The sequence below is a fragment of the Arvicanthis niloticus genome, chromosome 7, assembly GCF_011762505.2.
Source record: "Arvicanthis niloticus isolate mArvNil1 chromosome 7, mArvNil1.pat.X, whole genome shotgun sequence".
In the NCBI taxonomy this organism is placed as follows: Eukaryota; Metazoa; Chordata; class Mammalia; order Rodentia; family Muridae; genus Arvicanthis; species Arvicanthis niloticus.
In genome coordinates, this window is record NC_047664.1 from 12,114,465 (window position 1) to 12,141,967 (window position 27,503).

Sequence of the window (27,503 nt, forward strand, 5' to 3'; positions counted from 1 at the left end):
CAAGGAGGGGCAGGGTTAGGCAAGGCTTCAAATGTGAGCTCAACTATTAGACCTTGTAGTGTGGAAAGGCCTGGATCTGACAACTCCAGTTCCTGAAAGACGCCTCCCCTGACTGACTCTGTAGCATCACTGAGAGGTTTTTACAGATTAATCCAGTACTCCTTCTTTTTCACCCTGCAGCATCAGAGATGCACCTGGCTACAGAAGAGCAGCTTTCAGAGAGTTGGGAAGGCTACTGAATGCCCTGGAGTGGATTTGTGATGGGGGTTGAGGTACCAACCCAACCTCCTTCCAAGTAAGGGGTAACAGTGGAACCTTGTAAGAGAGGAACGTAGACACTAGCTTACACACAGCGGCTCCCAGCTTATACCTTTCAGATGCTCAGCCCTGTCTTTGACTACTGCTGAGGAACCTCAATGGGCTGGACTGTGTAATAGCTAAGGGGGTAGCTTGAGGGGACTCCTAGTATAGTCAGAAAAACACTTGCAATGACTAAGTATGAGTCTAGGCGTCATTCACTGTTTGCTCACGGTGTGACTCTTGAGCTATATATTAAAGCTCCCTGAGTGTGTGTATTTCCTTAGTTGTGCAAGGAGCCTAACAGCATCTACTACTACGGAGAAGAAACAAGCTTACACATTAAAAAGAAAGTACTCTCACAATTATTTTTTTGTAATTACTGACTAACAGGGATTTGTCAGACCACAGTCAAGACAGACTTCAAGCATACCCAGAACTACCAATAGGTAAGTTTACGATGAAGGCCTGGACCTAGACTGCCTTTTGCTTCCCAGTTCAGCTTGGAGTTATCTGGTATAGAAGCAGCAAAGAATCTCAGACCAGGGACTATACAGTCTGGTTACTGTTACTCTGGTTATAATTACTAAGCTACCTTATCGATTGAATGGATATACACTTCTCCGTGCAACAGAACAGTGAGTGAACTTTATAGGGCAGAGAATCAACCACGGAGGAGTTCGTAGGTCCCCCAGAGCTCACAACATGTTGCCCCATATGGACTCAGTACATGTTCATTGGGAAATCCCTCTGAGGAAGAAATGGGCTTTTTTGAATATAGAGTGGCTAAGCTCCCTGCCAGGAGAGAGCAGATGAATGTGGTTGTGTCTCCGGGGGAACCTTCAAGGTCAGGTTTGAGTAGTGGATAGAAGGCAGCCAAGATGCACTCTGGTTCTGCAGCTCTATAGTTCATGAGATGTAAAGATGAATAACAATGCTGACTGTGTCCTCCTGAAATATAAAGGCACCACAAAGGCTCCAAGCAAAGCACCCCAGAGCTCGTGGAAATAACTTGTTTTATAAAGCTTGGACACGGGTACCAAGGCTAGATGGGACCCTGGCTTACTGGTGTTCTGTCCTGACAGCTTCAGCTCCAGCTCCTGCACCTGCTTGACCAGCAGAGAGATGTGTTGGAGCATGTCTTTGTTCTGCAGCAGGAGCTGGTGCACTCGTGCCTGGGCCTCCAGCCGAGCCGCAGCCTCAGCAGCCAACTGGTCCTTCAGCAAGTGAACCTAGAGAGAAGAGGGCGCAGGGAGACGGAGAGGAGAAGGGACAAAGAAAAGAAAGGGACATTAATATAAATGACAGTTGCCAATGGATGGCCAGGACCCCTCTCCACATTCAGTTCGAGATGAAGAAACCCTGCATGGAAAATCTGGCACCTAGGTTTGTAATTTTGGAAAAATAGCCAAGAGAAGACAGGCTCAACAGCCCTGTGGATCTCTCTATATGCATCAAGGGCCATGATGTGTCTGTCACTCAGGCACCATTCTGGGTCCCATGCCAAGTGCAAGATATAGTGACGGCATTCTCACTTCCTGTGGATAAACTACCCTCCATCTCTATTTTAAGAACCCATTTAGGTCCCACACAGCACACTTTTCTAACTAACTTCATTTTGTTTGAGATGGGTGCTCTTGATATAGAACCCTAGCTGGCCTGCTACTGGTTACACAGGAACCAGTCTGGCCTGAAACTTACAGGTATCTTCTTGTTTGTCCCTCCTCAGTGCTAGGATTCCAGGCATGTGGCATCACACCAAGCTTTACCCATAATCGTTTTAAAAAACAAAAGTAGCCTCATCCTTGGAAACCAGGACAATTTTGAGGCCAGTCTAGTCTACGCAGCAACTTCCAGGCCAGTCAGAAACACCTAACAAGACCCTGTCTCAAATCAATTAAAACATAAAATGCAAATGCTAACATATTAACTAGACCATCGCAACATCTCCCCACACCTGCCACCCATAATCTTATAATCTTTCCTTCCAATTGCTGAACATCAGTGCAATAAGACACAGGAAGAACAACTATGCTGCTTAGTGAGCTGGTTCTATTACAGCTTGTCTTATGTCTGGGTACCAGCCTTTCTGTCTTCCTGTTCTCTTCTTATTCCCAACAGATGCCCATAGAGCCTTGATTCCTTCCCGGAAGGGGCTAAATGTTTATTGAGTGACTTACAGAAGTGCTCTTCTGACAACCATATAAAGGCTGAGGTTATTATAGTGAGCACCTCATTTATTCATATTCCTGTGGTACAGGGACCAGCCATGGCACACTCAACAGGCTCTTTGGCAATGGTGTTTACTTGGCCATTCCATTTCACCTTGGAGGTGAAACCAGTGGGAGGAGAGGGAGAAATTATACCCAGAACTCTGGCTTCAAGAAAATAGGTACAAGGCCAGTGATCACACAAACATCATTCTTGTACTCAGAAGTAGATCAGGAGGATTTTAGAAGGCTCTGGAGAAAGGGAATGGGTGAGTTAGCTCATCTGGAAGCAAGTCAGACTATAGGGAAGATGGTTTTTCCGGACCTAAACCTTGGTGTTGACAAAGAACCAGCGTGTGTGGGATGTAGGGCAGAGGAGAAAGCCGGATGAGGGAAAGCATTTGCTGGCTCCTTTTCAGGCAAAATGCTCTTGATTTCTGAAAAGGAGTATGCTGTAGAAATTCACATTTTTCTGAGGTTGACCAAGGCATCTATAGGCCTCCTCATCTGCCTTCTCGGGACATAGTACTAAGAAAATTACATTCGGATATGGTGGGTGCTTCCTTCTCTGTCCAGTTCTTAAGCCCTGACCTTGCAGTTGGCTCTGCTTTGAACTGAGCAGAGCCACTAATGAGATTTACTGCCACTTTCCATTAGTGGATCCTCAAGGTTGGGCTCATCCCTCCCCAGGGAGAAGATGCCTAATGAATCTAAAGAAAATTTGTCCTCCATAAAGGACTGCTGAGGACAGAGCTCTCATCCTGATCAGGATGCCACCCCCCCACCCCCTCCCACCCCCCTCGCTCTATAACATTCACAGGAGGGATCTGAAGAGGGGTGACACCAGGAAAAGATGTGTCAGTAACCTTGTAGCCCGATGTCAGGTGGCTATGAAATCTATAGCTTCCTTGGAAACTGAGGCATGGAGAAACTTCCCCTAAATCCTACTGAATCTAAGAAACAGGGAAATGGCTGTGGGAACCCCCTACCTGTACCCCCTCACAGGACAGGTAAGCTTAAAACTCTACTGTCCGATACTGTTACTTACATGGAATCAGAGTACCTTTAAAAGGAATCTACCATCTACCGATCAGATCTCTCACTTTCTACTTACATTGGAATCAAATAGAAATGTAAGACAGAAATATGGAACATGGCTTCACACCATAAATTAGCATCTGTTGTGAGCTCTCTACACACCTGTTACACCCTTGGGTAGCAACATCCCAGCAGAATAGACCATTAGAAAGCAAGTATGGTACTAGCAGCTGGCGTGTTGGAGTCTTTACTTCTGAGACAACTACAGGCAATTTTCTCTGGGTCTCAGCTGCCCCACTGTCAATGAAGAGGTCTGGCTAGGGGCGGAGACACTTGAACCTGCATTTAGATTGACAGCCGTAAACACTAGGGGCCACTTGCTAAAGGGTCACTGAGAAAAGTCCTCAGATCCCCATAGTGACATCTAAGAATTAGGAAGGATAACAACAACAACAAAAAGTTGTTCCTTCTTGCAGAAATTAGGTGAGATGCTTCTTCGGCAGGTGTCCAAATTCCAAAGGCAGAGTGCCAGCGACACCTGAGAGAGTACCCTTGAATACTATGCTTCTGGTAAAACCCACTGACATTAAGTGCCATGAACAAACACCCCAAAGTGTAAGTGCCCTCTTGCCCCAGATTACATAAGGATTTTACCTCTGCAAGTGCAGAGCTGTATCACTGCAGATGTTTCTAAGCTCCAGAAGCACAGAAACAACATATTGCTGTCACTGCCCAAGCCAGCACTAATGAGCCACTTGCTTCTGCAGCCATTAGAAGTGGCATCAGGCATGAGGATCAGAGCTCTGAGCTGTAGAACTAACCCCAGGTCAAGAGAACAACACAGCTTAGACTTCTTCAAATGCTGAGGCCGAGTTTATATGGAGTTGGTGTATCAAAATCAGGTAGTGTTAGCGTTACCCTTGGTTTGGTCTCTGTTTCTCAATGTATGACAGGAACAGAAGGGCCACCTTGTCTGCCCTCCCTGACCCCAGTCATAGACAAAGAACTTAATATCTTTTCACAAAACTGCCCACAGTACTTTTATATTACCTTGAGCATTGACTGTTCCACTCAGACTAAGCTGGTGGCACAGACACAGCAATGTGGCACTAAGTCACATGCAGTGTTGGTGTCTCGCTTTGTATCCCAATCCCAGAACAACATGTATAACACCAACCCTGATCCCTCAGCTCTGCACCACTCCCCAAACTCTGACACTTCACCCTCAACCCACCCGGCCACCTCAGACCACCATCCCACTCACTCACTCTCCGGCCTACTTGCCTGGACTCCAGCTCCTCCATCAGAAGTGGGGGCAGGGCCAGGCTGAAGTTAGGGAGTGGCAGGCACATGGAAATGGCAGTGGAGATAACCAGAGCAATTTGCGCCCCCGCCCCCCACCCCCTCCTCATACCAGACGGAAGCAGAGGCAGGCAGCGCTGTCTCAGCATGCATATGCCAGGGACTTGGGCAGGGCTGGGGACTGGGAGAAGCAACAAGGACAGATGCGACATGGAGGGCCTGGGGGGTGGGGGTGGGGGTGCAGAGCATTTCAGCACTGTTCCTCTAACTACGGCACACACATAGAACCACAAAGCACAAAGCATACATAACAAATCACTTGCTCCTAAATAAGTACAAGTGGCAACAGGTAAAGGAGCTCTTTAAATAGCAACAACGAGCTTCACTATGGTTTTCCCAAGAGCTGGGCTAGGGCTTGGCAAATGATGAACAGATCTGGCCCACTTAACCGCTGTCAGCCACGATCCTGGAGCCAGGCAGGCCCAGCATGCAGCTATGCAGGCACCAGCTACATCCCAGGTACGATTCAAGGTGTGGCTATATGTTCACCCACACCCTTGAACTTCTGGTCCATTGTAAAAGCCGAGAAAATCAAAGGCAGCCAGGCAAGCCTCATGCTGGGCCGGGAGAACTTCCTAGGGACTGGGGTAATTCACTATTTACACACTGAAGAATGACCTGGAAATACTTAGGAGTTGGTTAACACAGTCTTTAAGGACCCTATGCGTTTAAGACCAAGGAAGGCATGTTCAAGATCAGCTCTGAAAGAATTGAGGTGAGGCTTGAAGAGGTCTTTGGAGGCCTTAGAAGAAGTCACGGCATCAAAAGGAACTAAATATGGGCATAGAGGCAACAGCCAAATCAGGTGTGTGAGAGCAAATGCACTGGGGACATAAAGAATGGAGCAAGCGACTTTAAGAGCACACATAGCTGCATGAAACTGGGGCTTACCCTTAGATTTTAAGTTGAGAAGCATTACACGGAGGCTTGGAAGCTCAGAGAAATGGAAACTATGCTCTCACCCGAAACACTGAGATGACATACTGAATTCTGTGGACCAATGAGAGTCCAGTGAAAGACAGCGACCCTGCAGTTTGCTAGCAATAGGTCTGACGCGACAAGTAAAAGCTGACTTTTCATCAGAAACGAATCAGTCCTGCAGAAGACCCAAGCATGCTACAGTTGGTCTGTTGCAGGCCTGGAAACGATGCCAGGGAAACCTATCATCAGCTGACCTACATATCTTATGTAACCCACGGATGGAGATAATAACAGAAAGGCCTTGGATAGATCCTATGGAGAAAGAGAGATTGAAGAGGCTGGGTTAGGACTGAACCCATCTGCAGGACCAAGGAGCCAAGGGTCAGCTGAGAGGTCCAATCGTTCCCTACTGTGTCCTTGGCAGTATAGAAGATGCAGACAGAAGGAAGGTGGCCAGAGACCAACCAAGGTGGATAGCAAGGACAGGCAGAGGACTATGTTTGAGAGGCCATCAATGACCTTAAGCCTAATTTGAAAGATTCTGGAAGCCTGCCACTCTCCTCAAAGTCACTGTGTTAATACAGGGCATTGATGCCCTATGGTGGCCTTTTATCACATTACTGATTGAGCTGAGAGTCCAGCAGCTCACTGACAACTAGATCCAATAGACTCTGAGTTTATGAGAGGCTTGGGCTGACCAACCCGGTAAAACACCTGGAGCTTTGATGCTTGTGAAACGATTCTGGAACTCTACTTTGTACTCTTTTCTTAGACTTGCTGTCTTCTAGGAGAGAGGCAATTAGGCAATAGAGCAGGGGCATGGATGTTTGATTAAGACAGATACTTGCTATGCCAGAAAATCACTCTTGAGTTTTGTCCGGACTGCAGTAGACCTATGGTAAGTGAGGGGTCTGACTGACTGTAGGCTGAGTGCTTCCCTCCACTGCCACAACACTGTACGCAGAGCAGACACTTGCAACTGGGTTCCCTTTAGCACTTAGCTGAGCTGACTTCCAATTCAGATGCCCTCTGATAATAAAACAGCATGAATATGCATCAGACCTACTCTTGGGTAAATAATAATTACTTGGGAATTGTTATGCTGAAAGAGAATTGCTTCAAGAATGGATCTGTATTCAATGGGAAACTTTGGGAACTTCTGACCCTTGGGCGAGCCAGGGCTGAAATGTTCAGGCCTTGTTCTTGTCATCCCCCATCCCAAGGGGGAGAGTCTCAGACTGCCACGTTGTCATTAGCCAGAGATGGATTCTTTCATTTGAAAAAGAATGATTTTTTTTCCCTCTAAACATAAGAAGCCATTAGTGACAAGCTCTTTCTCTGTCACTGTTCTGGATACACCTGTAAACCCTCCCACCAGCATATCCTTTCTTGGCATATCCTTTGGTTTCAGAGTCAGATTCCCCACCCTGACCCCACCTCTGAGGCTTTATCTAGTACCCTGGATCAGCACCCCACTGATTCCAAGTCTCCTGAAATGTGGAGCCAAGTGACCCACAAGGCTGTGGTGCCTCGGGTAGTGTCAGTGAGGGCAAGATGACAAGAGAGCTCTTTAAAGCCACACCACTGCAGATTTTATTAAGGATAGTCTGCCGGATGCTTCCTGAAAGTGTACAGAGGAAAGAATCACTCTGCCAGGGGGCTTTGCTTCACTCTTGGGTAAGAGCCAGAAGAGTAGGCAGAACATACAAGAAGGATCAGTAAGTTCTTCCTAGAGAAGCCTGTTCCTTATACTGCAGAACATGGGCAATCTAAGCACGCAGTCAAGCCTAGCAGATTCAGAAGGTTGGTGCATACAGTGGCCTTCCTAGATAACTCTCCAACCATCCCCTCTTCCTGATCACCTTCACCTACCCACGTAAGTCCTGATCCTGCCTGGCTCTGGCTTCAGACTCCAACCTTTATATAGAACGGAAGCATGTTTTTTCACCATCCCTGACTGGCCCATAATAGAGAGAAGGCTCAGCCTACTGGGCTCCAAGAAAGTATGAACTACAGTGTCCTCCATAAAAAAATCAAACTGAGGGAGTCCTCTGAAAGCAGCAAGGGTCATCAGCCCAATCTCCCACAAAGCAGCTAGAGTCTAACCCGACTTCAGGGCGTAAACGCCATCTTGATGCTAAGAGGTAGCCAGTTCTTCTCAAATGGCTCCGATCATCTACCTAATCCCTAAAAGTTCATTGGTATTATAACGAATTCCTAATCAAGTACTGTGTGGAATAAGTGGATCACTAATGGAGGCTTGAGGACCCATTATGGTCAAGAGTGTTTGGGATGCCAGAGAAAGCAGTCTTGTGCAAGGATGCTGGGCACAAATTCATACTCTGAGGCGTTTTAAGAGTTGTATCATAACCACACCTGTCCTAAGGGATGTCCAAGGGCATCCCTTCCCACCCCAAACACCAGGAAACGAGGCAGGAAAGGGAGGGAGGGACTGTGTACATCCTTTTTTCCTTGGTAAGATCAAGTCATTATCCAACAACATTCAGCCAAGCCAGCCAAGCCTAATTCAAAGCGAGGGATACATGGGGAACCAATGTGGTGGTTCTTCTTTTTTTTTCCATTTTAACCGCAGTCCCCATCTGTCCCCCACCTCCCCTTTCACTTCCCAGAACCCCAACAAGCAATGAACCAATAGCGTGAGCAGTTCCTTAGAGCTCCCTAGGTTTTAAACCTGCCCTGAGCCCCTTGCTAGGAAAGGTGCATCAAGCCCATGAGAGTGGAGCCTGTGAAGAAGGGAGGAGGCTGAGGAGAACCTGGGCCACAGCCACTTGTGTCTGCTGCTGCTGCTGCTGGAGGAGCTGCTGGAGGAGCTGCATCTGGTGGTGAGTGGACAGGGGCGTCCCTGTGCCCAAGCCTGGTGGCTTCGACGAAGAAGAAGGGAGCAGCATGCGAGGGGAGGCAGTCAGCATGGGCTCCTGAGGATGGGGTGAGACCTGGAAAGAGAAGACAGAACATGGCTTATAGGCAGACGCCACCGTTGAGATCCCACTCTCACTGTAGTGATATCCATGATGGGTACATGGGCAGAGCAAGACCCACACACTGGAGATGTTCCGTCTGGAATGACGCAGGGATGGCTCCAGGGAGGAAATGCTGGCAAACATGTGCTTGGACCACACAGTCAGAAAATTCGATCTTCGTACTTTGATGACATTTGGGAGATAGGCAGCAGGTAAAATATTTCTTAGCCGTTATTTCCAATTATATACCTTGAATTGGGGTTCTAGCTTTAGAATCCATGTCTACATACACAGTTACCTATCTCGTCGCTGTAACAAAAAGAGGGAGATAGCCCCAGTTCTCTGCTCTGTCCTTTGCTTCCTCTTCCGGGGTCAGATGCTCTTCCCATCCCTTTTCACATCGAGGTATGAACATTTGAACATCACAACAAAGGACCCAGCGGGACCTCTGTGAGTTAGGTGACCACAGCTGCTGTCTCTCTCTCTCCTGGTGCACACTCACCCAGATGGTTCCTGTTCCTATAAGTCAGAGTTCAGTGTTGGGGAGGTATGTTCTGTTTCTGGTGGCTCTGCTGATCTTCAGACACATAGGAAGAAGGCACCTGGGGACAAAGGCCTACTGCCCCTTGTATCGAAGTAATGGGGCATGAGAGGAAACAGGAGGAACTGCACACCAAGCTACACAGGTGTTTCCTCATGAGCTGGCCTAATCTGAGACAGAGGACGAGAAATGGTGCCAGTATGTGGCCTGGGAACCCCAGGGTTGTGCCACTAGTCAGGAACTTTTCTTTTGGCGTTTATTTGTCTTAGTCTAATTGTCTTCAGGTTTGAATTTAAGTCTGGAGGTTCTTGGGGTTTATTTCCTGGGTTATATTAGAAGCCCTGCTACGCTTTAGTCATCTCACCTGTGGAATGCTAGGCTGGGGGTGAGGAGACCCGCCTTACTGTGGTCTCAGATTCTAACATGCAGTGAGCCAGTTTCCAGACTCGACAGAGCTGTTATCCAAGGGTTTTGAAGGCACATAACCAGTAGACAAGGTGAGAGGGCTCAAACAGACTGGTGTTTGTTTGTTTTTGCTAAGTCACATGATTACCTATATTACTTTGATCTTTTGGATGAGCCCTGAACAAATACGAGATGCTGCTGTATAGGGAAAGGGGGATAGAACATTGATGAGATTCCCCAGGTGGGCAACACACCTCAGAAGTGAGCTCCACAGCACCTTCTCTTGTATCACTGGATGCTGAGTTCCATGGAGGTCAGACCCCTCTAGGAGGCAATGAAATATGCTCCCGCACTGCTACTGTGTGACAGAGTACCTCACTCTGAAGCTGCCTCAGCAGGAGCCGTGAGGAGCTACAGCTGTGACCCAGCTTGCTCTCAGAGGCACCCAGACCACACATAAAGATCACCTACCGTCAAGTCTATGTGAGAGCCTTCGTCCTTCCCTACAGCATCCAGATCAGTCACACCTCGGCTGAATTCTAGAATGTCATTCCCAGGGAGCGGAACCTCCACAGCATCAATGTCAGTCTCCTCTGCAGTGGCTGTGGAGACCCTCTCAGCTCCCGTGAGCTGGCGGCCTGTGGGGACAACAGGGAAGGGAACCATGACACATGGAACAACCATACCTCTTTACTGTGTTAGTTCTCAGATAATCAAGCTCAGGTATGCCCTGGGCTGACATGTCACACACTCTTCTGTTCGAGTTACACGAATACACCTTTTCAATCCAGTATGATATGTCTCTTCAGTATCATCCTACAGTCCAGAGACAAATGAACATTCCTCAAGCTGGATGCCTGGTACATATCTATCAGCAAGGTGCAGAGACTCTAAAAGAAAGAGGCTGCTATCTTTACTGCAGCCCGGCTAAGGGTGCAGTTTCCCAGATCCACAGAGAATATTGCCTTATCCTGTATTTGGGATTAGGTTTGCCATCATGTTTTGCTGTTTTGAGATGGGGCTCGCTAGCCAAGGCTAGCCTCCAGCCTATGACTGTCTTCCTTTCTCTGGCTCCTGAGTGCTAGGATTACAGGCATAAGCCACCACGGTCCTCTAGGTTCATCACTGTTGCCTTCAAATACAATTCCTTAATAGTTTTCAGAGACCAAGCAGCACCTGGAACACAGAGCAAGATGTTGACAGCAGGGTGCACAGAGTACAGAAATCCCTAATGTTGGGCTAGCCCAGACAACCAGGTGTGAGGCATGTATCTGTCTTGCGGAACAACTGTGTGTTACAGCTCTGATAGGAAAGGTATCCCGACAGCCAGGAACCAAGGAATACCACAAAGTCACAATGTACGACAAACCTCACACAAGAGGTTTATTGAAGAGACACAAGAGTGCTGGCTGTCTCTGCCAAGGTGAGAAGCCACAGGGAACTGAGCAGGAGGCAGGCTTTATATAGGGCTTCTTGAGGATGGAGTTTCCAGGGTGGGCATTAGTGAGGTTTAAATCCAAGCCCAGGGATTGGTGGGATTTCATACTCAGGGACTGGTAGGTTTTTGTACTCGGGGATTGGTATTCCCCCACTAGGAAGTGAAAGTGTTCTTTAACCCAACAAGGATGTAAATCCTTCCTATGCAAATGTGCCCAGTCATCTGAGGAAATAAGCCTAGTATTACAAGTTGATAGCATGCTTGGTTTTCCTCTGGGAGTTGAGGCAATGTCCCCGTCCTCCCCCCAACCCCCCAGAGGCATAAACACTGGTCCTGAGTGCAGCCTGCTAAGGCACCAATTCTGATCTCCTTGGTAAACTAGGAGACACGGAGCCCAGGACTAGCCAGACTAAGCATAAGGATGGAGAGACGGAGAAAGGTTCAACCTGTAGACAGATACATGTGCCATGAGCACATGTATGTCTGCGAAGAATCCAGGGACCCCATCCAGGAGAAACTTCAGCACTTAAGGGGGAGGTAGAAGGGTCTGCAGGGGATGTGGAAAGCAGATCGCAGAGACAAGGGGGAAAGAATGGAAACACCAGTTTAAAAACAAAGTTGGACAGACAGAAATAGAGAACACAACGGCCATTCCCACGGGCGAAGGTGAGAGACGGCAGAAGGTGAAGGGACACAGGTTGCAGGTATACCAGGTGGGTAGCCTGGAGCTCCAACTTAGGACGTGAGAGTTGGCTACTAACATACACACTCATTTGCTCAGAGTAGCACAGGCATTCTTGCCAAACACACGAAGGAATTATATATGTCTACATATATGTATATATTTTTGGTTTTTCAAAGCTGGCCTTAAACTCTTCCTGTGTCAGCCTCCTCGAGTGCTAGGATTACAAGTGCGTGTCACCAGGCCCCAGCTTTTTATTTACTTATTTTTATTGTGTTTGTTTATTCGCTTGTGTGTATGTGTTTGGATGAGGATGCGCCAGTGTGCACCTGTGTGGGTCAGGCAGTAACTGGCATGAATCGTTTCTCCCCGGCAATGTGGGTGCCAGGGATCAAACTGAGGTTGCCAGCCTTGGCAGCAGCTTTACCTGCTGAGTTCTTGTGCTGGACCCCAGCAGGGTTTATTTTCAATAAGCGCTACCAAAGGCCTCCCAGTCCACACACACATGCTGGATGGTTGCTACATGGGAGAAGGCATACCTCCAAGGAGACGAGATCTCTCCCAGGAAACCCTCTCCAGGAGGATTCTGAAAGAGGGTAGGTATGCTACACAAACAGGCAATAAAGACCTGAAAGCGGTGGCCCCATCTTGCGCTGACCCTCAGGGATAGCCAGGGCAGTTCCTGCCAAAAGATTCAAAAGATATACCTCCCCCAATGCATAGGGAGCAGAAGAAGGATGAGGAAAAGAAGAAAGACAGGCACAGAGCAGGGAAGAAGAGAGGAGACAGGGGTGCCAGTGAATAACAGCACTAAAATCCCGGATGAATCCCAGAAGAGAAAGCACTGGCATCAAGAAGCCAGAGGAGTCTCCAGCCCTTGCCCTTTCCAATCTCCAAGTGTAAATATGTTTCCTCTGTACAATAACAGGCCTGCCATCCACCACAGGCAGGGCTCTACTGGAAAGATAAACACTACATTCATTGAAAGGCCCCTGAACACAGAAGTCGGATTCCTACAGGAAACCACCCGTTTTCCTCTGGACCTTCATTGGAAAATCCTTCTGAGGAAAGCAGATGGGAAAAGAAAAACCATGTTGGCCGCAGTTTATACACACCAAGAAGGTGCGTTGGAGGTATAAAGGAAGTGGCCAGGAGAAGGCAGTGAGCAGCCTTCCTGAACAAGAAAGGGTTCCAAGCCCGGATCCAAATGATACTGTCTGCTGACACTTCAAGTAATCCCAGCTTCATGATCACACTCGGTCACTCAGCTCACATTGCTAGTAAGACTGCTGGTGTCGTGAGCCTGCTATATATCAGGCCCTGCATTCATTTTGCCTGCACTCTCTCAGTGCCTGAGAGGAGAACCAACATCTAACAGTTTGCAGTTTGCTGGAGCTCCTACGTGGACAAGGCAGGGCCAGGATCAAAGCTGAACCATCACGTATTCCAGTGGCCTCTTAGCACCTCACTGCCTCCTTACTTCTGTAACAGCCAACAGTCGGTGCTAAAGGGTCAAGCCGCCAGAATCCAGGCATCGGCCAAACGCCATTCTAGAGGTTGCTCTAGGTTCCTTTTTTAGTGGCAATTAATATTTAAATCAGTAGACGTTGCATCAAGTAGATGCCTATATGTGGATAGACTCATCTGATCAGATGGAGGTTCAAACAAAACAAAGACTAATTAATCTCCATGAAGAGGAGAGGATCCATCAGCAGATGGCCTTCACACTCAAATTCACCCTTCCCTGGGACGTCAACATGCAGTCTACCAGGTTCCTAGTCATGAGAAGCAATTATTTAAAATGAACCTCCCATTAAACACAGACACAGAGATGGGGAGGGGGAAAGAGATTTCTGTGGAGCTATTTCAATCTATATTTAGTTGTCGGGGAGAGAAGAGTCCTCAGTGAGACTGGGGTGGTTTTCGTGGTGATGCAGCTTTAAACCCCAGACTTGGGTGTAATCGTTCTTTGCTTTTATTCAGGGCCCTTTCTGGGCTGAATAAACATTTGTTCCTGTCTGTACAGGAGAAGTCACACAACACACACTCATACACACAGTAATAGAAACACACAAATGACATGTCGTGCATACTTTCCCTCTCAGGTCACTCTAAGGCCACATCCTTGTCTATACCAGCAGGTGCCTCCCTTTCCTCACACAGGGAAGCCAGCATGACTTAAGAGTGCACCAGTTCACACTTGACTGATCTTGAAAAGATACAGTTGATGAATATTTGACATCTTGAACCTTGCCTTGAAGAAAGCACGCTGGGAGTATTAGTTTGTTTTCTACTGCTGAGATAAACATCAGGACCAAAGGCAATTTGGGGAGGACAGGGTTTGTTTCCCTTATACATCTCGGTCACCATCCATCACTGAGGGAAGTCAAGGCAGGAACTCAAGCAGAAGCAGAACCATGAAGGAGAGCTGCTTACTGGCTTGCTCAGTCTTTTGTTTGTTTTTGTTTGACACAACGTTTCTCTGTATAGCTCTGGCTCTCCTGGAATTCTCTTTGTCAACCAGGTTAGCCTTGAATTCAAGAGTTCTACCTGCCTTTGCCTCCCAAGTGCTGGGATTAAAGGCATGCACCATCACTGCTTGGCAGCCTACTTTCTTATAAAACCAAATACTACCTGCACAGCACAGGGGTGGCACTTACACAGTGGACTGAGCCTTCCCACACCAATTCTTAATCAAGAAAATCAAGAAAATGCCCCACCACACAATCTGATATAGGTAACTTCTCGATTGAAGTTGTCTCTTCCTAGGTGACTCTAGTTTATATCAAGATGATAACAACGAACCAGCGTTCTGGGCTGGATACTACCCATGGAACACTAATTACATAGTCACACCCTCTTTAAGGTATACTAAAAATGCCAAGCAGCTGACATCTCCGTATATTAATGTGAGCTAAGAAAATCATCTCTAAAAAGGCAACAGGCCAGGCCTGGTGTGGTGGTGCATGCCTTTAATCCTAGCACACGGGAAGCAGAGGCAGGAGGATCTCTGCGAGTTTGAAGCCAGCCTGGTGTATATAGCAAGTTCTAGGATAGACAAAGAGACCCTGTCTTTAAACACACACACACACACACACACACACACACCCCAAAAAGGTAACAGAACAGAGGGGTAGTGGTGCCTACCATGACTGAAGGGTGGGTGGAAGGTTAGTGACTCTTCTATTACAGCCAAAAAAGAGCAACCCAACCATGCTGGACTCCTCTGTAGCCACCACCACCATCACTGTGTTCCCAACAACAATCATTCAGCTTTCCGTGCCCCTCCTCTGTTTATCACCTCAACTCTGTTAATTCTCCCAGTCTAAGTATCATCCTTCCCCCAATCAAGGAGGTAGCTTAGAAGTCACTCCAGATGAATCTCTTCTTCTCCACATTCATCTTAGTACAGAGTAAGCATTTTATAATGACTGGTGACAGTGGCTAAAAGGAATGCCATCACTGGTCACACGCACTGACTGTCAGTTTATTCAACAAGTAATCACTGTGCTAGCAGGTCCCTATGCTCTTGAGGCTCACAGCCCATTACAGATAGGAGGGCTTTCTCCACCTGGCACATGGAGGGCTGAATGTTAACATCAATAGCATCATCTGGGAGTGATGAGGACCCAGGAACACAGCAGGAAACAACGTGTTTGAGTTTCTGAATGGGGAAGGGGAGAGAATGGGAGGACAGGAGCTGGAGAACACACCTCCTAGAGGAGAAAGAGAAAGTGTACAGGATGAGGAGGAAGTCTGCATGAAGGGATCACTTGGCTGCTTGGCAGAGGGCACAGCATTAACAATGGCTGAAGGTCCATGAAAAACCCAGAGCAGGGAAGGAGGAGTTTGGGGTACCTGGCAGGGAGGTGGCGAATGAGACTGAAAGCAAAGAATAGGAAGTGATCCCTATTGGGAACACCGTGAATTGTCAGAGTCATCTCCTCAGCATGCCAGGAAAGCACATCAACTCGTCCAGCAGATGGCTGCAGGAGCTGGCAGCGGAGGGAAATCACCATTCCTCCTGCACAAAATAAGACCTACGGGCAGCTCTCACCAACACGCCAGCCCAGGCCAGCCTGACCTCCCTGGCCAGCAGCTGGGGGACAGAGTTGATTAGCTACTTGGAAATTACAGCCACCACTTCAGACAGGACATCTGTGATGATAACGGTCTTCAAATGCTCAGCTTCTAGGCACCATCCTGTGTCTAGTCCCCTCCACTCTTGGAGTAAATGGCTTTACCAGTGACAGTGTCCACTGCTTTCTGGTTAGAATCTCTTCGTGTATGTGTATCTGAACTGCCAACGTGAGTGTGGGTTTGAGAGCTCTTGAGACTCGGGCTGCCATTCTCCACTGACGAGGTAGCAGGGCACTGGCAAAGAAGTGTTAATAGAGGTTTGGCTTATGGTTCAGTCTACATGGTGCTTGGAAGATTAGATTTTGATGCCCGGAATCCAGGTGGAAGAAAGCCGGCCATGCTGGGTATGCATTTGTAATCCTGACATTTAGGAGGGAGAAAGAGAGATCCTGAGGGCTTGCTGGCCAGCATCACAGCCTAGGTGATGAGGTCTAGCCCAGTGAGAGAACTTGTCTCAAAAACGCAACAGCAAGAAAAAGTGACTGACACTCAAGATTGTCCTCTTGCCTCCACACACATACCCAGAGCATGTGCACACACGGGTAGACCCCCACACCTCCACAGTCATATATACAAAAGGAATGCTGACAGACAGCTAGCAGTCTATAGCACCCTACAGTACAGAAGTGAGCAGACAAATTCCATTCTCTGAGCAAAGTGGTCAGGCACAGGTCTCACAGAGAATCCAAGAGAGGCCAGGAACTCTCTCTATTGTATTTTCGACTCATAGCTGCATGCATGTGCAGTGTTTGCCAAAGTCTGCCTGGGATTCCAAGCCCTAGGTCTCAGAGCACAGAGCTGGAAAGGTTTGAAATTTAAATTTACATTATTACCATGGTCCATCCTAAGCCACACGTGGTCCAGCACATACAGGAGCACACAAGACTCTGTCTGGTGATCATTTTTATTAGCCAAGATCACTGTGATGCTCATGTTAGCCAGAGGGCACCCTCAGTTGGTACAAATAAGTGAGACAAGGAAGAAGCAAGGTGACCCCAGCTGTCGCATAGAAATAGCATTAGATGAAATGCAAGGTTTTCCTAATTTATGACTAGTATGTCCAGGGTAGAAAGGTTGTAAGTGCAGTGGGGAGCAAATCTTCTGGCCACCTCAGACACCCAGCTCCCTTTTACAGAACGATCCATGTTCCCACTTTCTTGTGTATCATGCTGTAAAGTGTCTATGCATAGTAAACTTATATGTGCACACAGATGAAACGTACCTATTCACTCCCATATATACAAATGGTTATTCCTACATACTTACAATAAAATGTTATTGGTAGCAAGTATAGCCACAGTTCTAGAACTTGATTTTTTTTAAAAACGAACAAAATACCTTAAGATGGCTTTCTATCCATCAGTTCACATCAATGGGTTCATTCTTTTTTAACCACCATATAATAGCCTTCTTTTTGTATTTAAAAGTGATTTCATAGCCAGGCATGGTGGTGCATACCTTTAATCATGAGAGCAGAGGCAGGGACAAAGAGAGGCAGAGAGAGGCAGGTGGATCTTTGTAAGTCCGGGGCCAACCTGGTCTATATAGCAAGTTCCAGGATACCCAAGGCTACAATAGTGAGTCTCTGCCTCAAAAACAAAATGCCTTTTATAACCCTTTGGTTTTATAACTGATTCTTCACTTATATAACCATACAGAATGTTCATCACTTCACATGTACAAGTCTATCTTTAGAATACATTCTTAGAGACACTATGAGGACAATTTAAGAGTCAAACGCCATGTAAATTCCAAGTTTCATAGTATTTCCACATCATTCTCCCCAGAGATTCTGCAATGAATCAGCACATGTGGCTCTGAACTCCTGTTTTGAGCTGTTCAGTTGCTTAATATCAGTACAGCTTTACATGGACACATATATGTGAATATTAATTTAAATACAGAAAACCAGTCCTCTATTATTTGCTTTTTCGAGAAAACCTCTACCCTTGTTTTAAAATTTTTCACACATTTGTGCTCAAACAATATGAGCTAACACGTAGATGTCTAGTGCTTCCTACATACCCAGCGTCAGACTTGCCTTTTCAAATATATCAGCTCATGTGCCTCTGAGGCACACATCATGAGCTGTTCTTCAGAAGCAGGTACTTAGGTTAAGGCTGAGTAGAGCATTACCCATGACTAAATGCTACGACATGGAGCTTGGTATCTACAATGCAAACCAAGAGTCAGTCTGTCCAACCACATGGAAATATTGCTATTTAAGTATAAGGTTTATTTTTGTGATTTTTCTAACTTTTTTGTTTTTGAGATTAAAGTCTATATAAAAAAGTTGGCCTTCAACTCATAATTCCCCTGCCTCCGCCCCCTCTGTTTTCTAACTTTTTTTTGGCTTAATTCGTGTTTAATTCATCTGACATCCAGGATGTCATTTGAACTATACTCCATAGGCTTTTTGTAGTATGTGAGTAACAAAGGTTACCATGATGTCCCCTTTGCTGTAAGAAATCTTTGCCATGTAAAACGTAGATTCATGTTTATGTTTATGATGTTCAGGGTTTCCACTCAATACTATGTTATGGTCTTCCACTTTTCAAGCAGAATATGTAATCTATTCCCAACTACTTTATCTTTGTTAAAGTGTCAACCTTTTTCTGTAGAAAAAGTTACAGTGGATATTACTTGTGACTAGTTGTTACTGGAACACATTAACACCATCTCTTGCGCAGGAAGCTGAGGCATGAGGAGTTCACATTTAAGGCCAGTTTGTGCTACACAGTAAGAACTTGTCACAAAGCTAAAATAAACAAAAAGAGAACAAAAGAAAGAAACGTGAATGATGTAATGGTGAAGTTATTAGAATTAGTTTTTAGGTAACTTAATAGGCTGGCTCTTGGGGGAGGGTCTACCCTTCCATCCAGGGTCCTCTCCATCTGTAGCCATGGTGCCTACCTGGGTCTCCTGAGCCATCGCTGTTCCTCTCGCTCTCCCCATCTTCCTGGCCATCTGCATTCTGCTGTGTATGCTGTAGACTCAGCTTGTGGCAGACCTCGAAGGCCTGTCCAACTGTCCGTACGATTCTCATAGCTTGACTCTGGGAAGAAAGAAGGGAAGAGTGATGGATGCAGAGATTCCACAAGGACACAACCAGGTCCTTATGGCTGAGGATGCGCAAGGTGGTCAGAAACCTAGGCAGCCAGAGAAGGAAAGGGGTGGAAATATCCAAGATTTTTCAATGCACGGGTACTCTAGAAATAGCACCTATGTTACCCTAGTTCTGAAGCAATCATCGTCACCTGAAGACAGGTGCCAGAGGCAAATGTTCCAGTTCTGGACTTAGAACCTGACATGGCCTCATTTGTCCCTTCCAGAGTAAAAGTAGATTCCTTCAAAATCTTTTACCAGCCACTCTCAAATGTCCAATGAACCCATCAAACTGGGGGATGAAGGGGACTCAGCCATCTTTTTACTTCAAATGTCTGTCAGGTTTCCTAGGAGCTTCTATAGATGGCACTCTGTGGGGCTAGAACGGCAAAGGCTACCGCAGAACCTTCTGAAGACTGGCAGGCACACGCACCCACGGCAGCAACCGAGAGTAGAGGCATGTCTCTCTCAGCCTTTCTCTAAGACATTGTATACCCAGGTCTGTCCACCAATTATACACAATGGGGAGGATCTCTTCCATCAGTGGTATTAGGAAAAGTAAATATTCACAGCCGGAAGCGTGAATTAGACTCCCACCTTACAACATATGTAGAAATTAACAAAATTACAACACATGTAACTAATACCTGATAGCCTATGTAGAAATTAACTCAAGTGGATTAAAGAATTAGGAGTTGAAATTATAAAGCTACTCAAAAGAAATTAGGAATAAAGCTCCAGGGCCCTGGTGTGAGCGATGACGTTTTGGGACATGGTGCAGCTCCTTCCTTGCTTTTATTCTGCTACTTAAAATCTTCCTTTAGGAGCCCAATAGGAGTGCTCCTAGTCTTCCAAGATTCTACCACTTAATAAGAAGAGGTACGGAGGGCAGAGAAAGCTTCCCAGACCCAGTAGGCACAGGTTGGGGGAAGGGGAGGAGGGCTCTCTGGGTGTGGTCTCAAGGGTTTTCCACTGGTTTAACCCGTTTGTATAATTGGATGATTAATTACCTCTCACCTGCTTTCAAGTATTGAAAATGAAAAATATGTAAAATATCTCAGAGCCCAGAGTAAAGAAAGCCAAACATCTCTCCATTATCACCTGTGGGCTACTTCACTAGACTTTACCTTATGCTTAAATTGAGCACCAGACATGTTTCGAATGACCTGAGTTCGGGGGTGACTACTACGTACTGACACCATACAGTCTGCAGATTGTGTTCAAGGCCCACCCCCACCCAGGTGACACTGCCAGTCAGGTAGGGTTTATCAGAACAAGGCAGCTGGTGTCATATTGCTACACTAATTTCTAGTACTTTGGTAGGCCTAGGGGGTCCTGCTGGGCTTACACTTTGATTCTCTTATGCATCTCAAGATGCTGATATTTGTCTGTTTCTCCAATATTATATTCATGAATTCCTCAAAATATGAGAACCTGTACTTTGAAGGACATGGTGCCTAACAAATCAATGACAAATATGACAACTCTCTACATCTCTTGTTTCTTCTTCTCCTTCTTCTCTTTAACTCTTCTCTACTCTACCCCATCTGCCTACCCCTCCAAACTTCATGTCCCTCCTCTTTTTAAATAACCCATCAACTATAATTTGTGTTGTCCATATACTTCTGTGGGGCCGCCCAGTGGAGTGAGCACAACTTCACCAGGAACTACACCTGTAAGGAAAGCTGACTGTCTCTGCACTAGAAACCATAACTTGTCCCTAGTTCCTTCCTCAATTAGGGGTGGGCTCATAACCCCCTCCCACTCTATCCTAGAACCCCAACTGCCTTAATTTTGTGTAGATTGTGTGCAGCTGCTGTGGGTTCATGAGTGCATCTACATCACTTTTGACTGTAAAGATGCTCCCTGGTCAGAAGGATGGACTAGGAAGCTCAACCCTCAGGTGAAAGAAGATGTACTTCAGCCTCAGTGATGACCCTGTGCCCATCTTCTGGCTTTCCCTCCCTATCTCCTTTCTGCAAAGAATAACAGGCTGCCTGTGTGTGATGGTTTGTATATGCGTGGCCCAGGGAGTGGCACTATTAGAAGGTGTAGCCCTATTGGAGTAGGTGAGTCACTGTGGCCGTGGGGTTTAAGACCCTCATCCTAGCTGCCTGGAAGCCAATATTCTGCTAGAAGCCTTCAGATGAAGATGTAGAATTCTCAGCTCCAGCTGTACCATAGTGCCTGGATGCTGCCATGTTCCTGACTTGATGATAATGGACTGAACCTCTGAACCTTTAAACCAGCCCCAATTAAATGTTGTCCTTATAAGAGTTGCTTTGGTCATGGTGTCTGTTCACAGTGGTAAAACCCTAAGTAAGACACTATGGCTTTTCAATGGCAAATGGTAAATGGCAAAACTCATTTACCAAGTCACTGCACACATGGGCTTTCTTCTGTCTACTGATGTCCTTTGCCATGGAAGATTTCACTCCCCATCCCTGACTAACTTTTGCAGATTTTCCTCTCCTAGGCATCTCTACATGAGGCAGAAGAGCTAAAGGCTTTAGGTTCTTGAAATAAACATGGATAAGACTAAGTAATATGTAAAGACTAAGGGCTTAATTTTGTGACTTTCTTATATAAATTAACCCAGAAATCTCATTCTGAGTAAATATTTTTAAGGACTGGGTCAGTTTTTCCATAGTTCCCAGAGTAAAAACTCAGTTTCCCTCTTTAAGATGCAGGCACGCAGGAAACAAAGTTCACTCCCTGGTGTGTTGCTATAAACTTTCAAATTTTCCCAAGAAAGATATGGTACAACCTTTATCACCTCTATAAACCACAGACTTTCCATTAACTAGCTTTTAAGATATTAAAAATTTTAAAGGTCCATAAACATGTCCTTGGACTACAGGATTGGACAGGAGCAGGGGTAGGATTTATAAACTTATTTTTGGATTTATATCAGAGGCTGGGGTGGGTGGGAAAGGCCTTTATGGAGGACTTTTATCTCTCATGTATCCCTAGCTGATAATGGATGGTGCTCAGAACCAAGCACAAAAAGCCTCTGAATTCTGGCTCACTCTACATTCTGCCACCTTCAGTAAGAACAGAGGCGTGGGCACAGCTCCAGCTCCAGCTGCTTAGAAGCCCAAATGGCTATAAGGATGCACGCTGGTTTGGATGTTCAATACATACAGTACTTTTACACTAAAATGCATTTTCTAGACTCAACAACTGACTCTGGTCTCTATTTGATTCCCCTGAAAATGAAGAACATACTGGGCGTGCCTTCCCCCCATGTTGGAAGGGGCACCTTGTCCCCTCAGCCCCTGATGTCCTTCTATCCTCCCCTTAGCAGAGTTTTTCCTCTTAGGTTTCTCTACGCTACTGAGGATGTGAATTAATAGTATGTGTCTCTCACTGCATCTCATGTACTGCTTGGAGAATTGGTATGCCAGGAATATACAAGCCAGTACCTCCCACAGGGCTCACATACAGCGGTGATCAAGAAATGCTTTATTTTGGCAGGTGTAGTGTCATATTCCTACAACAGTGTGGCTGGGAGGCAGAGACAGGAGTATTAGGAGTTCAAAGCCATCCTCAGTTACATATGTAGAGATGACCTGAGTTTGATCTCAAGGACTCATTGTGGAAGGAGAGAACCAATTCCTGCAAGCTGCCTGCTGATTTCCACATGCATATCATGGTGGGCATGTACGTACATGTACACACAATACATACACACACACACACACACACACACACACACACACACACAATGCAATAGAAATAAAAACTTTTCTTCTAATTATAAAATTCATTGCGTCAAAAGATAATTAAGTCCTGAAAAAGGTAGATCTCAATAGGCTGAGGTTTTTTTTTTTTTTTAAATCGGTAACAGAGATGTTAAGAATTTCAGAGAATCTCTTTTTCTATACATATCCTAAGGCCACACACACACACACACACGGGCTGGAAAGTAAAGGGGTGGGAGAGAGAATGTGAACATGAGGCATGGTAGCCCAAGTTCATATATAATTTCAGCACTGGGGAGATGCAGACAGGTATATCCCTGGGGCTGGCTAGCCAGCTATCTTAGACTAAGTTCCAGGCTAATGAAGAGACTTTGTTTCAAAAAAAAAAGTAGTCACCGTCTCTTCCCATAGTATAAGAGGAAAACCCCAAAGGGCAAATGCACCTCAGCTCTGAGCCAAACAGCCTCTGTGCAGGAAGAAGTGGGTGACTACAACTTGTAGATGTGCATGGTTGGTGTCACATGACTTCATTTCAGTTTATCTTAATCTTCCTTAAATAAAGGCTATGTTTCCATTTACAGTAAAAGGACATGGTGGCATATTTGATAAGAAGCCCGGTGTTCTTACGGTGGTGACCTAGTACGTAGCAAACCAGCCTGTCTGCACTGCAGAATGACTACATACCTCTCTCCCATTCACCACTCCGAGGCTCAGAAAGCAGCTAGGTAGCTCCCAACGCTACTCATCAGCAACTATGTTGAGCCTAGATGCCCCTTGACCTTTAAGACTTTCCTCTGTCACTACTGAAAAGTTTTTTTTTAGAGGACTTTATAAGAGGACCTTGGTAGTAAAACAATTACTGGAAGCCAGCCAGAGAGGCAATGTGTACCTAGCAGAGACTGATCCTCTCACATCCCTGTGGGTTCCTTTCTATAGGCTAACCCCACTTGGTGATCCTAAGCAAGAAAATGTTCTGCTTGCTGCCCTGAAATGCAGCAGCCATACATGCTGGGAGTTAATAGTAGGCCATGTCTGGACCTAAGAGGGAGAAGTTGCTAAAAGAGAAGCTTTAAAACAAACTCTTTCAGAGGTTGTCATGAATACTTTAGGTCTCCTGGGTCACTTGGAAGCAGCTGCCCAGATCTCATGACATTTGGAAATTGAAGAGGAAGTTTAAAGATTACACGCATTCATGTGCAAGGCAGAGCCAGCAAGTGGACTATTAGGAAGACTGCCTTTTCCAGCTTTCAGAGATCTGGCCATTCTCTGGGATTTACTAGATTGGGAGGGGGAAAAAAAAGCAGCATTATGCTGCATGATTTCTATACAAATCCAGCTTAGTTTTACATAATCCCCTAAAAGTGCGAGGTGGCACACGGACCAGATCTCCTTGCCCAGCAGCAACTTCTCTTAGCAGCTCAAAGCATGTGTGGCCTCATGGTTCTCAAGATTAGCTTGGATACAGCTGCTTTGATGTTTTCAGAGCTGTAAAGGAATATCTAGCCTCAGAGTGGCTCTTAGCAGTACAGGGAGAGAGCACTGGCACTCGTTGGAAGTGCCAATTACAGGCAATTTGGTGAAGACAGGACTGCGAAGGAGGCAACCTCAGAACGATGCTCCTGCTCCCACCACACTCTGTTCCTTTAAATCAGCTCTCTATCCTCTTGAGAGAAGCACCACCCAAGCCTAACATACCTCTCGTCCTAGAACACAAACCAAGTCAAGATGCAATGAATAGCTATTCTCATTAACGTGGGCTCCAAAATGGCGGGTGTCAATATTTAATAAACTATGCTGCAATAGCTACAAAGGCAACACTATTCTCTGTGACCCGTGCTATCTGCTAAAAAGTACACAAGGGCTGATGTAGTCTACTGGTATAGGCTTTAAGAAGATAGAAGTCAATGTTGAGTCCCATACTTGATTGGTCCCCAGAAAAACCATTTATAAGACCATTTCATCTTCTCAGCATAAGTGAGCCTGCTATTGGTTGGCTGTGTACACTTGGAAATCTTTTCGGCACTGTGGACATGTAAGGCATGGTTTGTTTTGTTGGGTCCTAAAGTTGATTTGATATCTGTTGGTGCTCTTGTGAATTTCACCGCCCTGGGCAAAGCTCTCGTTTATAGCCTGTGGAGATAATTAAAGAGCCACCAGATGAGCAAGAAAAGCACAGAACAAAAGCACAAAGTGCACAGTGCGCACGAGGTGGAGAGAAGATGAAGCTGCCTGCAAGGAGAAAAAGGAAGAAGAGCGAAGGCTCACTCGTCAGGGAGCTTGGCTATGGGCTGCCATCCCTCATCTCTGCTCTGTGTCTACCCGCTTTTTCATCTTCTGGGCACTGGGGATTGGTCCAAGTACTTCTGAGTCCCAAGAAATTGACTTCCATGTAGTTAGTCATGGAATGAATTCTATAGTTCTCATCTGCCACAGGAATAAAATACAGTGCCTTTATGTGGAACTCAACTACCTCAGAATCCTAACAAAAATAGAACTGAATACCATGTTTCTTTAATGTGTTGCTTAAAGGTATCTCAGGAAGAAGTCAAGGAGATAGATCAGCTGGCAAAGTGTTTGCCACATACACTCCAGGGCCTGAGTTTGATTCTCAGAACACACACACACACACACACACACACACACACACACACACACACACACACACACGGGCTGGAAAGTAAAGGGGTGGGAGAGAGAATGTGAACATGAGGCATGGTAGCCCAAGTTCATATATAATTTCAGCACTGGGGAGATGCAGACAGGTATATCCCTGGGGCTGGCTAGCCAGCTATCTTAGACTAAGTTCCAGGCTAATGAAGAGACTTTGTTTCAAAAAACAAACTGGATAGCATCTAAGAACGACACAAAGGTTGACCTCTAGCCTCTGCATGAACATAAACACTGCCCCATACATGCAAAATAAAATAAATAAAATAAAGGTACCTTTAGCTTAAAGTTATCAAACGAGTATAAGCAGAAACATGAATATATTTATATGCGGACCTCTGTATGTAAGGTGCTAAGGGTTTGAAATGATAATTGGGTCAGAATTTTTTTGTCCACCACATTGTTGATGGCTTGATTACATAATCTGATAGAGGGGCTGCATCAGATAATAAATTATTGCCTGGTATAGAAAGTTTACTTTTAAAGTGGATCTGACTTTCAACACTGACAGGAGATAACATATAATAGAGTTTCCAAGGCTAAGCTGTAATCTCGGAACTGTCAGTACGCACCTGGGGAGCAAGGAACTGCTTAACTCACCTTTCCAAGTGCCACCAGATATGTGTCACACTTTAGCCTGTGACTGTCATCATCCTTCCAAATCTACTGTAAACTCTAAATGACAGTTCAGTTTTATAGCCAGGGACCCCAGTTTGTTGATAAGAGCATGACAAGAGGAAGCAACTTCTTCCCCAAGCCAACTAAACTGTGACTACGGAAAAAAACATGATTTCAAGAGCTGCCTTTGCCATTGGTGGGGCTCCCTGTAGCTCCTGCTAACCACTGACAGCGCCTGTGGTGATGTTCTAATAAGGACAGCCGTATGTACCAAATGCATCCTCCTGAGGCTGTGAAGAAATGACAGGAGGGTGATGTCCACACTGCAGAACAGGGAGAGAGAGCAGGCAAGAGACTGCTCAAGATGGGAACAGCCCTGCAAATGACACTAACATCATATCCCACAAGGAGAGAGGTACAGGAAACACCGGGTAATTAGGAAGTCTTCATCAAGGGTCCTCACTCTATTCTAGCAACAATGGGAAGGGTCCTAGGACCTCTTCACCCCAATCCGAATGCAGAATTTGCTCCTTAAAGATCATCAGCACCAATTCATAGCACACAGCAACCACCAGCATTCCTAACACGCCTTGCATCTTATTTGATGGCTGGAGAAAACTCAAGCCCAGAGAGGCTCCTGGAGTTTCATGCTTCATGCCACAGGACGGGTGGTCACAGCCCTGAACTGGGAAGCAGGAAGCCTACTATCTAGTTCTAATCTCAGTGGCATTATCCATTGACTTTGTGACCAGGGCTAATTTACTACCCTTGGGTCCTTACTTCTGCCAATTGTCAAGTGGGGGCAAAGCACTGTTAATCATATAAAGACACCACTGGAGGTCCAGATCAGGTGGTTACTGTCACACTGATTTTGGGCACTCAGAGAAAGGAATTCTTTATATCTAAGTAGTGATTACAGTACAAACACTACAGACTGGCCTTGGGGAATATATCTCTCTCTCTCTCTGTCTGTCTCTCTGTCTCTCTGTCTCTCTGTCTCTCTCTCTCTCTCTCTTTCTCTCTCTCTCTCTCTCCCTCCCTCCCTTCCTCCTTCCCTCCTGGGTCTATTGGCTTCCCATCAATGGGTCTCTAATGGGACTCTATTGGTCCACAAACATCCTTGCAAGACACATTTCCTCAGGGTCTACAGCCCTTTCTCTCCCATCTCTTAAGTATACCTATGATTTGCCGATTAAAACTCCTTCCCAAGCTATTATCTCCTGAAACCAGAAGTGCTTTGTAAGAAAGTTAAACACTTACTGGTAGGCCAACCAGGATGGCGTGCAAAGCCTTCCAGACACACTCCCCACCCCTCCCGAACTGGTTTTCCTTTGTTGAACAATTCTTTGCACTTTCCTGGCTTGGAAGCTGGTCCTCCCATCTAGAGTTCAGAA

At 46.0% G+C, this 27,503-nt stretch overlaps 1 protein-coding gene across 2 annotated transcripts in view; it reads right to left on the reverse strand.

Annotated features, from left to right (window-relative positions):
* Nucleotides 1-27,503, reverse strand: part of Nos1ap (nitric oxide synthase 1 adaptor protein) — a 273,616-nt gene that overhangs the window by 3,792 nt on the left and 242,321 nt on the right. For both annotated transcript variants that reach the window (XM_034509272.2, XM_076937935.1), the window contains exons 6-9: nucleotides 18,929-19,070; nucleotides 10,227-10,393; nucleotides 8,603-8,782; nucleotides 1,364-1,529 (exon numbers count right to left, since the gene is read on the reverse strand). In XM_034509272.2, the coding sequence (XP_034365163.2) occupies nucleotides 1,364-1,529; nucleotides 8,603-8,782; nucleotides 10,227-10,393; nucleotides 18,929-19,070 (655 nt within the window). The remainder of the gene's footprint in view (nucleotides 1-1,363; nucleotides 1,530-8,602; nucleotides 8,783-10,226; nucleotides 10,394-18,928; nucleotides 19,071-27,503) is intronic.